Source organism: Dendrobates tinctorius, unplaced genomic scaffold, assembly GCF_039654945.1.
Source record: "Dendrobates tinctorius isolate UK_male_01 unplaced genomic scaffold, ASM3965494v1 ptg000265l, whole genome shotgun sequence".
In the NCBI taxonomy this organism is placed as follows: domain Eukaryota; kingdom Metazoa; phylum Chordata; class Amphibia; order Anura; family Dendrobatidae; genus Dendrobates; species Dendrobates tinctorius.
The window spans coordinates 18,075,961-18,088,517 of NW_027361932.1; the positions used below are offsets into that span (position 1 = coordinate 18,075,961).

Here is a 12,557-nt window from a genome sequence, read left to right on the forward strand (position 1 = left end):
GATTTTTATTTTCTTTTAAAATAATTTTTAAAAAAGTATCTTTAATATCTTTTTAAGAATGCTTTCTGGATTTTTTGCTTTGCTTTAGTGTTGTCACAGCACAGTGTAATGAGGCATTTTGTGGTGAAGATGCAAATTGTCTCTTCTTCCAGGAAAAAGACTTCAAATTGGAAGTAGCAATCCTTAAAGTCAGGATCAACTCTCTAACGAGCTTTTGTCACATGACTTAAGATAAAATCTTTTTTTTTTTCTTTAATTCGTTTATTAACTAAGAAAAGAAGAAGCAACATGTACACTTATGCATATACCAAAATAATACAAGTGCATTATGTCAGAATAATTTTGGGAAAATAACAATTTGCACATTAAATCGATTATACAATTTTAGTTTCACAGGTCTATGAGCTGCTGCTTATGTAGTGGATTACTGAACAGATAAACAGAAGCATTTTTGAGCTCTATATCCTTTGAAAGTACATATCACAAAGGCACTACAAAACTAATTAAACTACAACTAGACCTAACACGCTGCCTAGTACATTACACAATATTAAAAAAATGATGTGATGCCGTAAATAAATCTCAATATATTTCAACTATAGCAGTCACGGTGGTACTGAGCCTCCACTCCCCGATATAGTGAGATGAGAGGAATTCCATCTGTCCCAGATTTTATCGAATTTCCCTAAACAGTGTTTGCTCATATGGAATGACCGCGTTTACCAGGCTCTGAGAGAGGGGTGTGACCCTCCCATCCAAGGTAGTGCCAACACCTTCCTAGCCCAAAAAAATCCTAATATAGTGTCCCCATGTATCTTCATCTAACACGCCAAATAAACAAACTAATGGACTCATCGTTATAGCAGAGTCAGTTCCCGCAGACAACATGTACGTATAAAGAGTAGAGATAAGGCCTTGAGGGCCTTGGGATTTAAGGATTCCTATTAAAGGGAGAGATGAGATAGCTTGGGTCGTAGATGAGTAACGTAAATGTGACTGGACAGCTGGCTGGAGTTGAAGATAACGAAAGAATTGGGATCTAGGGATATTATATTTAGGTTGAATTTGTTCAAAAGATATTAGGATATTACCTAATAAAAATGCATCAAAAACGCGTCGTATGCACATAGCCTTACAATAACTACTTCCTGTAGGTGTCACTAGAGGTCTAGTCCTCTTCCTTGATGAAGAGACAATTTGCATATTTAATTTCCCAGAGGAGTATGCATGGCTTATTAGTCTCCTCACTCTGACATGCCAGGCTTGGCTTGTCATACTCCACAAGGAAAACCGTTACCCTTAGATTGTGGTGAAGATTAACATTAAGGTAATTTTTGTTTTATTTGCAGTTAAAAGAACGTCGGAATAGTATGCTGGAGACAGCAAAACAGTGTTTTACCTCTGCTTCCCTCTGTGAGGGAGACGGGGATGAGGAAGAATGGTTAATTCACTACATGTTAGGCAAAATCTATGAGAAACAAAAAATGGCCCCAGAGTTGTACCTGCAGCACTACAAGCAAGCGGCACACTACCTGCACGAGGAAGCTGCTCGCTACCCTAAGAAGATTCACTATCATAACCCTCCGGAGTTGGCCATGGAGGCTTTAGAGGTAAGTGCTTCTTTTTCTGCTCTAATGGAGTTTCTGACCATAGCTAATCGGCAATAATGGTTTGGGTCCGGAGGGAGCCATATCTACCATCGCAGTTTACTCACAGAGCCATTTGATTATCAAGTTAATTACGAAAGAAGAAACCTATTTAGGGTTTTGGGTACATTTTATAATGGGAAGAATGTATAAAAGCACAAGAATCCACTCTCTGAATCTGAGGTTAATGGATGCTGCATTTCTATTTTGTTAAAAGCTTAGTAAATGCCAGAAAGAAACTTCCAGTAAATGGAATTGTTTACTTACAAAAAGAGAAAAAAAAAAAAGAAAAATGTTTTTGGTTTCTTTCTTTCTTTTCTTTTTTTTTTGTTGTATAAAGGTGACCAAAGTCCTTTGTGAGCTTATACAAGAGATACTTATAGGTAATGCAGGCCTATATTCTGTCCCCAATAGGTCTATTTCCGTCTTCATGCTTCTGTGTTGAAGCTGCTGGAAAAAAATTACCAGGAATTAGATACTAAAATGTTGTTCACCGTTATGAAGGAAGCCACGGAAGGACCATTTGCTAAGGGAGAGGAGAAAAATGCACCCAAAGCAATAGAGAAGTATGTTTTCTTTCTATAGATTTCAATGCATGTCCTTTGGACACACATGTACAGTTCTAGTCCTTCATCTAAAAGTCAATGTCATGCTGTAAGTGACATATCTTGACATTTTTTTTAATGATAACTTAAAAAAATATATATATTTCGAGAGATTATTTTTGTGTGATTTTTTTTGTGGTTTGTAAAGCATCACTCCAGCAGTTGTTTTTATGTTTTTTTCAGCGATGGAGTGACGCTTTAAATATAAGATCCCTTGTACTCACCCCCCAGCATCTTCACCATTTTTCTGCACCGCTCTGGTCTTGTGGCGCCATCTTGTGAGCGCAGCTACTGACTGGCTACATCAGAAGTCAGGAGCTATGTCACAAGCTCTCAGTGCAAGGCTGAGAGCGAGAACGAGGCTCTCATAGACTTGTATTGAAAAGTGACCTCCGCGACGCTCCATGAAACAGTGGAGCTGCCAACAGGTCACTTTTCACCGTAGACCAAGGTGTTGTGAGTTCATTTTCCCCTTCACTACTGAGGCCCGAGGAACTCCCTCTTCTGGTAAAGAAAGGTAGTGAGCCTGATTATCAAACACCTGAGCTTGATGATGATGACTGGCTGAGTGGAGTTACTGACTGGATATAAGGCTGCCGACGCCCTTCTGCCCTGCGGGTGATTTCTCTGTGGGATCCTTGGAGACCAGTCTGAATTCCTGCTCTTCTAAAGCTAAGTTTTCTGCTCGGCTTTTTGCATTTGTGCTTTGACTTTGTTTTGCTTTGTTTTTCTGGATTTCTGCCATTCCCTGCTGGGGTGTGCTGAATTCCTTTAGCTCTGTCTTCTGAAAATACCTGAGTGCTGATTTAGTTTTTGAAGCCTAGCTGCTTCAGGGTCTTTTTCCATATCAGCTTGTTGGCTTATGTCTTTGATAGGGTTTTGGCAGATTGCAGACAGCAACCTTCCTTTCCTGTTCTGTTTAGTTAGCTTGGGCCCCATCGTTTGCTCAGCCTATCTTTCTATCTGTGTGAGTGTTTTTTTCATCTTGCTTCACCGTCATTATATGTTGGGGGCTGCCTTTTACTTTGGGGTCTGCTCTGGGGCAGTTTAGATTTCCTTTTCTGTCTTTAGGCTATTTAGCTCTCCGGCTGTGATTGAGGGGTCTAGGGCATCGTAGGAACCCCCCACGGCTACTGCTAGTTGTGTTGATAGGTTCAGGGGTCTGCAATCTAATAGTTGCCAACTTCTCTGGTTTTCTGGACGTAGCTTCTATTTTTGTGTCTGCCTCCTACGGTGACTCAATCATAACACCAAGGAGAGCGACGCTGGAAAACGATGAAGGCCGTGGCAGGTGAGTATGAGGTAAGGGGCGAGGGAATTATGTTTAAAACAACACTCCATAGGTGCAATAACAAAATGGAGTGGTGCCTTAATGGTACCATTTGAGGACACTTACAACTTTGTGACCACTTTTTATTATTTTCGTGTAGGTGCAGTAATTGAAAAGCTGCAGTTCTGGTGTTTTAATTTTTTTTTCCTTTTAGGATGTTTACTGAATGGATTAAACAATTTTATATTTTTATAAATTGGACTTTTATGGCAATGCCAAAAAGAAAAAAAATTATATTTTCATTTTGGGAAAAGGTTAAAAAAAAATGTTTTTGTATTTAACATTTTTTTAAATTGCTTTTCTTTTTTTTTAATTTCCTCAGTGCTATATACTGCAATACTTTGGTTTTCTAGGATATGATGAAAATAATGATGTTTGCAAAACACGTAGAGAAATATGGAGCGCACTCGGCATTGATGAGGGGGTGCAGATTGAACTGGGAAACCCAAGTTCTAGACTTGTAGAATGTCAGCCGCACTCACACAAAGGATTTCAGTTTGATGCTGGTTTATTTAACACAGTAGTTCTCCTTAGTTCTGGGTAAGAGACTGAAAAGCGATAAGTAGTCCTTATAAGCTTGACGTTTTGAGCCTTCCCGGATCGTTTTAAAATTTGTTGCTGTGTCCTGGAGTGTAGAGGAGTTAGGATCTATCGGACATGTGAAGGGGGCCTAACACAGCCACCTCCTGAATCACACAGACGTGCACCCCACATTCACTGTACATGTATGCTTGATTCTCCCTGCACTATCCCGGAAGTGGAATTAAGGACACACAGTCTGTCCTGGTGATAATGGACAATTGCTGGGGATTTATGATGTGGTAATGGGTTGTTCAAATTGGCCAACCCCTTTAAAAGCAGAATTGGCACTGAGATAGAGTAGAAGAAGTCTTGGCAGGCCTGAAAATGTACATTGTAACTCTTTGTAGCATATTATGTAGTACTTGGTTTCTTGCAAATATATCTTAATTTTTGTGTAATGGTGTCTGATCTGCTTATTTTTTATGTGCCTGTAAACTAGGGAGAAGCATAGCACTTTGGATGAGGATTCTCACTCTTCAGCTGGGACGTTGCCAGGCCCTGGGAATTCCATTCCTTCCTCCTCTGGTCCAGGTCTGACATCTCCACCTTACACAGCCACTCCGATTGACCACGATTACGTCAAATGTAAAAAACCCCGTCATCAGGCCACGCTGGACGGTACAGTCCCCCTTCTCAATACCACCAGCGCTGGGCAAAGCTCTGATTGCTGGGGAGATGTGTTCAGGGGAGCATCTTCTGACCATCACCTGCAGCTCTGGCTGGCACATTGGGTGACAGGGAAATGTTGCTGCTCACTAACCTCCTCCTTATCCCTCTCTGCTGGATGTATTTATAAGTGATGTGCTAAATTTCTCGTAACAGCTTTTGTTGCTACATAAGCCAAACCCAAACGGGACTATTTTAGATTCCTAGTTTATTCCTAAGAAAAAGAAAGGGAAAAAAAATAGGAAGAACAACTTCTGTGATTAACATTCAATGAAACACTTCTCTCTAGGTATATTACCGCCTCAGATATTTGTGTATATGGAAAACCGAAGAACGAGCATGGATGCCTGTATGAAAGGAGTTGGGTAAAGGGAATGTGTCATCAGAAAATGAAATATTATTTAAAAATTTTATTTTTTTACGTTTAATGTATTTTCTTTTACATTTTTAATGATGTTTTTCTATTAAAACTTAAAAAAAAAAAAATGTTCACATTGGCCTCTAAGCCTAATTAAAGGGACTCTGTCAACACAGGTTGACCTGTCAAACTAAGATCCACCACTTGGTGCATCATGATGAGGCCAATCATTTATATACACCTTCCTACACGCTTGTTTTCCCTCAATCTCTACCCGCCTCCTCTTTGATAGCTCTGGCTTCATACAAACAGAGAAGGGAAGAGATTGAGGGAAACTGAGCAGGTGTGAAGGTGTATATAAATGATTGGCCCCTCCATGATGCACCGATCTCCTATGCTTGGTTTGAACAGTCATTCTGTGCTAACAGAATCCTTTTAAAACTTCTGTTGTGCACATGGACATTAGTTGCAGTGGACAGACTCACCTCTGGTGAATGCTGGATCCAGTGTTATCTGTTGTATGTAGAGGTGTTTTACACCTTTCATTGTAATCCTGTCTGTGTTGATAATGAGACTGATGAAAAGTACTTTTTTAGAGAACAAGGAGTGCGAGTGTAGAATGAGGAGTAGTGGCCAGTGTGAAATTATTTTTAAGCTTTATGATTTTTTTTTTTCATGTAGATAGTTATATGTACAATTGGAAAAAAATTAAATCTAAAATATTTTTTTAAATACATTTAGCTTAAAAAATTGATTGAAGCAATACGTCGTTTTGGATTACACATTTCCTTTAAGGTGGATAGGTCAGATATTCAGATCTTTATTTTAGCTTATCCGATGCCATTTTTGTGTGGTAGAGGTTTACATATTGTATATATTTTATGTTTCCTAAGGTGGATTCTGTCCCGTTTGGAGGCGGCTCTTACTGTCCTGAATGCCCCTTTCCCTTTTGGCTGTTGGGGGGAGAGATGCATGCTGACGGATTGGATTGTCCTCTTGCTTGGCCCAGTAAAATTAGTGCTCTTCTGCAGAATATCAGATCCTAAATGTTTCCAAACAATATTACCAACGGCCCATGAAAGATTTCCAAACCAGATGCGTTCATTTACTTATCCATCATTATACACTGATCTGAAGGTCTCCTTTAATAATTGAATTCCAGACATGCAAATCACCCAAATATTCTTTAAATTTTAATTTCAAGCCATGTGTTTGGATGGATTTTTGTCACTTGTTGCTGAGCTCGGCCTGCTACTGGTGGGATTTGCCAGTCGGCCACTGTAGAACTTGGAAAAGCACCACCACAGTGTGAACTGTTGCTGAGCTGGACAATACAATTTTGTACAATCACACTGAGTGTATTACTGTAGGGATCCAGAGCTGTTCCTTCACTTCCATTCTCTACCTCCCTACCTTTACTTGCTGCTTCCAAGCTGAACCTTTTAGTTCCACATGATCTAAGGTATACTTAATAGTGATGCAATATAGATATGTGTTTAGTTAGGAATTATGTTTATGTAGCTGTTTGGTGTGTAGCATGGCCTTACAATATACATCCAGATAGAAAAGTTTTGTATTTCATAGTTAATTTATATTTTATAGTTTATATTTACCAATCTGCCATAATATTAAACACCACCTACCCAATAATGTGTGCTCTTCCACCACCTAACAAAACCCTGAACCCATTGAGCCTTGTAATTTCCGAGGTAGGGCCTCTATGGGTCAGAAATACGACAGATTGAGATTTGGGATATTTAGAGGCAAAGTCAACACTTTAAACTTATTTTTTTGTTGTTGTTTTTTTAAGATAAATGTTCCTTAAATTATTACTGAACAGTTATTCTGTTGAGAGGTAATTGGCTTTTGAGAGTGTTTAGGTAGATAGCATATGTCCAAGTAACATTCACAAAGGCCAAGGCTCAAGATTTCCTACTAGAAAATTGCCCAGAGCACCTCTTTGCCGTCTCTGGCTGGCATCCTTCCATTGCCATCTTTTTCCCAGGTAAGCAATGCACATGCTTCCAGCTGTTTACATAGTGTAAATGAAATGTGATTTTAATCAGACCAGCCCACCTTCTTCTCTTACTCCATGGTCCAGTTCTGACCCTCAAACTACCCATATAGGCAGTTACAGTAATGAACAGGGGTCAGCATGACATCGCTATACACAACGAGCTGAAATGCACTGTATGTCCTGACCGTATTCTGTCTTAGCCAGCATGATTTTTTTCAGCAGTTTGACTTAGTCGTTGTTCTGTGAGTCTAGACCGTTAGCCATCACTCTCCATGCTCATCAATGAGTCTTGTGTGCCTATGACTCAGCCCCTTTTATCAATGTTGTTCCTTCTATGGACTGACTTTGAAACCACAACTTACTAAGGACATCCCAAAGAGTTGCCTTTTTGGAGTTTCCCCATCCAGTGTTCTAGCCTCATACATTGTCCGTTGTCAGAATTTCTCAGATTCTTACCCTTGTCCATCTATACTCATTCCAATACATCAACTTTACGAACTGACTGTTCATTTACTGCAAAATGTGTGTGCCATAGTCAAGCGAAATAAATCTTCTTTGCATTCTCTGTCGTTAGTATGGCTGATCCTTCACAATCTGTACATTTCTGAAAGATGGATCACAGTTAAAGGGAATCGGTCAGCTGATTCATACTGCCCAAACCACAGGCGGCATGATTCACCGTGGCTGGATGATTACAGTCACGTATATTTTTCTCTGTAACGATTCCAGCTTTTCCCCGCTCCAGGCAACTGACAGGTCTCTTCCATAATGGTGGAAAAGACATTCATGGCAAAAGACTGCCAAGCTCAGTCTTGGACTGGTCTTATCTCATCCTATAGTCCCCGGCCCGCTTTTCTAATGTTGTATGTTCTCTGAAACGCTCTGGGGCATCAGACAAAATGATATCTGGCTGTAATTATGCAGACCACCTCTGATTCATGCTGCCCATAACCGGCTCCCTTTAACACATAAAATGTAATTATATTTAAACAGAATTTATACCTAATGTAATCTATGAGTCTTCTGAGAAGAGGAAGTGACAACCTTTTTGGGCATATCAGCATTTATCATTTTTCGCCTCCATCTTTACCTGGGTGAAGCCTTCTTTCTGTTACAGTTAACATTGAATCTCCTTATGTACAGTCATGGCCAAAAGTTTTGAGACCGTCACAAATTAGATTTTGGCTTTCACAAGTTTTGCTGCTGATATGTTTCTATAGTTACTGGAATACAGTTATAAACATTTCGTAAGTTTTTACACTTATTGACAAATCAAGTTCATGCAAAGACTCAATATTACAGTGTTCGCCATTATTTTTAGAGCCTTCTGCAATTCAGGTGATTTGTTGATTAACAATTGTTTTTCCAGTATGATGGAGCACCATGTCGCCACACAAAAGTGATAAAAAGGTGGTTCAATGAACAAAACATTGAACTTTTGGATTCATGACCTGGAAACTCCTTAGATCTCAATCACATTAAGAACTTGTGGTCAATCTTCAAGATACGGGTGGACTGATTAGACAAGACTATGGTACCATCAGTAAAGATTTAGCCCAGAATCTGATATCCATCTGCCAGGGCGAATTGCAAAAGTCTTGAAAAATATGGGTCATACTGTAAATAGAGTTTTTCCATAAACTTGTTGTATTTATCAGTAAAAATTTAGCAATGTGACTTCTGGGAGCGATGTATCTCGCATGGCTGCTTTTTACCAGAGCTCCAGATGGATGACTGATCAATCCAACTAGAATCCTCATTGTTCCTTCCTCAGACCAGCTGAAAACAAGAGATATCTACATAAGAAGGTCTGGTCTTCCACATGAGCTGAATGTTTTATAACCTTGTAGTCCTAGTGCATACGCTGCCTGATTGGTGCTGGCAATATTGAGGCCTAAGGAGCACAGCAAGTTTGTCTTTCCAGAAACATCCTTGGAACTCTTGACCCACCTCAGCTACAGCCAAGCATGCTGCACATTGAGAATCACCTCCTTCTGATTCCTTCTGAAGGCTGGGACTAGGAGTGATCCAGTCTTTGCAAGGGCCATCTTTCAGCTCCTAGACCCAAGTTGCTGGTCTCCTAACAGACATTCTCTGCACCTTCTAGTTGCCTATGTTCCGTCCAGGTACCTCACATCCCAGCCTTCCTCCTGCTTGCCGGGCCATCTGCCTTGCTGTAAACCACAGACAGGTGATAACATCCTGAGACCTCCTGTGCAAGACAACTACTCCTTCAGGAGTGAGGTAATGTGGCTGTAAGTGATGGAGCTGGGAGACAGGACCTTACTATACATGCTTCATGACAAGGCAGTTTCCAATGTCTTGTGATTTACATATAAAGCAATCCACTGCCAGTGTACCTAGGTTGTCCCAAGGCTGAAAAAAACAGCTCAGCTTCATTAACAACCCAGATTGGCCATAAACTGGGTTACAACTCTTCTCAAAGCAGGAAACTACCAAGTTACATAGCAACACTGCTTGTTTGTGCAGCACCATCTTGTGGTTGGATTCTGACTCGTATTCTTGAACCTTGGATTACAGCTAATATACAAATACTGACACCTTTCCTCACTCAACAAGTAACTGATTCTGAAACCACATTGTATTTTTTCTGTGTCACGATCAGAATTTGACACCCTAGCTTGAACATTATTGTTTGTGATGTGAACAATGTACATTTCTAGCACAAACTTCCAGCCCTGTATTCAACAGACAAGGTCATTTCCTCAACTTATATAAATCCAGTCACTTCACCTTACCTGTCAACTCAAGAATAATAATAATGATGATAAATTTTATTTCTATAGCGCCGACATATTCCGCAGCACTTTACATTTCAGAGGGGACTTGTACAGACGATAGACATTACAGCATAACAATAATCACATAGATTATAACAAATACCAAGAGGAATGAGGGCCCTGCTCGCAAGCTTACAGTCTATGAGGAAAGAGGTAGACATGAAAGGTGGGTGGTAACAGTTGCCCTGATTGTATGGACCAGCCATAATGTTAAGTGTGTAACAGTACAGACGCAGAGGGCTAATGGATGCATAAAGCATGGGGGAACATGATGCGGGGAACCTGGTTATGGTAAATCTTTTGGCTGTGCCACACAGGGATAGATTAGGTTAATATGTGCTAAGGCGGTAGGCCAGTCTGAATAAATATGTTTTCAGGGCACGCTTAAAATTGTGGGGATTGGGGACTAATCGTATTGACCTGGGAAGTGCATTCCAAAGAATTGGCGCAGCACGTGTATAGTCTTGGAGACGGGAGTGAGAGGTTCTGATTATTGAGGATGCTAACCTCAGGTCATCAGCAGAACGGAGGGCGCGGGTAGGGTGGTATACTGAAACAAGGAAGGAGGTGTAGGGTGGTGCTGAGTCATGGAGAAGAATATAAGTGAATAGGAGAGAGACTTGATTTTTTTTGAATTGCTGGTGCTGGTAGACAGCCATTTTTCTGAGTTGTTTATGGCACTTGTTAATTCATCTCCTATGATTCGTTAATGCGAGAAATTCCTCTCCTTACATTTCATACATTCTTTTCGACAACCTCCTCACAGTCATTAAGATTTGTATAGCAATGGAAAAATAATTGTCAAAGCAAAAAATTTCACTTCACTTCGTATCGCAAATGTCAACCAGATTACCGATTTGGGAACCACCTACATCTTCTGCTCTACCAAAAAAACAAAAACTACAAAAATAATAAAGGTAAACAACTACTGACAAAGTCTCAGATGACAACATAATCAGACAATCGAGATTCTTTGCCTGAGCTTTTAACTGCTGAGGACAATACCCCAACTTATATGTCACCATCCCAGGCTCCTCCAGCTTCACCTGCAACAGAAAACCTGCAAGCAGCTGCTCAAGACTCCTCATACCGCTCTTTGATAAGAGATTAGATGTCCTCCATGCATCTGTCAATTCGGATGATTACGACAAACGCACATTGCTGAACTGGCGGAACGGGCAATGATTGTGGCAAGCGACTCTTGTTGCTGCGGCCAGAAAAAATTTACATTACATCAAAATGGCGCTGGAGGTGGTGCATGTGCAGTAGCATCTATCAGTACACGATAGATACTAAAGCGCAGCCGATGGTGCCATTTTGATGGTGATTTTTTTTTCTTTTTTCTTTTCAGCACAGCAATATAATAGGCACTAACTGACAAGTGATAGTGCGCAGGTGCGGCCATTTTGATGACGTGACATGTTTTTTCAAATACACACATTAGTTTATTCATTATGTAAACTAGGGGGCGGATCAGTGAGGGATCAGTAACCTGCCAGCAGTCTGCATTATGAATGCCTAATCAGAGCACCACATACATGCACCTCGCCTTAGGACACGAGAATCTCATTAACACAAAACTGAAAATAAAGATTAAGAAACAGCCACAAGACGGATTTCATCAACCAAAGTATCATTTTATTCAGTATAACGGCGCCGACCTGACACTGTCTATAGGTTACTGTGCACAATCCTGCTGACAGGTTCCCTTTAAGTGTAATGGCTGACTTGTACCAGTACATGTCGTCTTGGTCAGAAATAGTCTTTTTGGACAAAGATCCATGCTATTGTATCCTGGTGTAAGGAAACTTTTGCACATGGTAGCAGCAGGATCCAAAACAATCCTTCACTCGTGACATAGTCCACAACCCCATCTATACAAATTTAGTTTGGAAAAACTTGGCTTTTAGATGAAGTTACACTTGGTGGCGGTCTCTTCAAAAGGAACAAAGAGTTGAAAATTTCTTTGACATTTGGAAGAGTTTTATAGAACTTTTACCTCGCCACATTCATAAATCCTTGCAAGATAGGTTTGGACCAACCCGATGCTTTCAACAAAGGATCTTCATGGTAGATCCTCCAATAATGTTACCTTAGTTTTCCACTACAGGTTAGGTGTGCGACGTGGAGACACAAAGCCACACACCACGAGGATGAGTTCCTCTATTGTTTTCTCTACTGTCACAATATTTCTCCTTTGTTGGAAAAGAGGGGGAAACATGGGCAGTTGTTGTGATTGGCGCTCATTTAATGCCACTGTGCACAGTCATTTACATTACTTCATTGACTTATGTCATCAAGGTTCTAGAACTGTTTCTTTTTAGTCAAATCAATCATTCATTTCTCTGTTTCCTTTATGTATGTTATGTATTTTTATATTCTGAAAAATGTTTTCAAAAAAGTGTAGAAAGTTATGACATGCGTATAGTTGCTCATCAGTAACCTTAGAAACATCTAATTACAAGGTCTAAAAACACTGAAGCAGCAAATTTTGTCAAAAAACGGTTTGTGTCTGTCTCAACTTTTAGTCACAACTGTGCAAAGCCATACAT

The 12,557-nt window shown here is 40.1% G+C and overlaps 1 protein-coding gene across 8 annotated transcripts in view; it reads left to right on the forward strand.

The window, feature by feature from the left end:
* The window catches only part of CABIN1 (calcineurin binding protein 1), a 291,790-nt gene that overhangs the window by 190,908 nt on the left and 88,325 nt on the right, over positions 1-12,557 (forward strand). For 6 of the 8 annotated variants that reach the window (XM_073559181.1, XM_073559178.1, XM_073559186.1 and 3 more), the window contains exons 24-26: positions 1,350-1,610; positions 2,061-2,212; positions 4,603-4,781. In XM_073559181.1, coding sequence (XP_073415282.1) covers positions 1,350-1,610; positions 2,061-2,212; positions 4,603-4,781 — 592 coding nt within the window. The remainder of the gene's footprint in view (positions 1-1,349; positions 1,611-2,060; positions 2,213-4,602; positions 4,782-12,557) is intronic. The other 2 variants (XM_073559183.1, XM_073559184.1) reach the window with 1 other exon arrangement.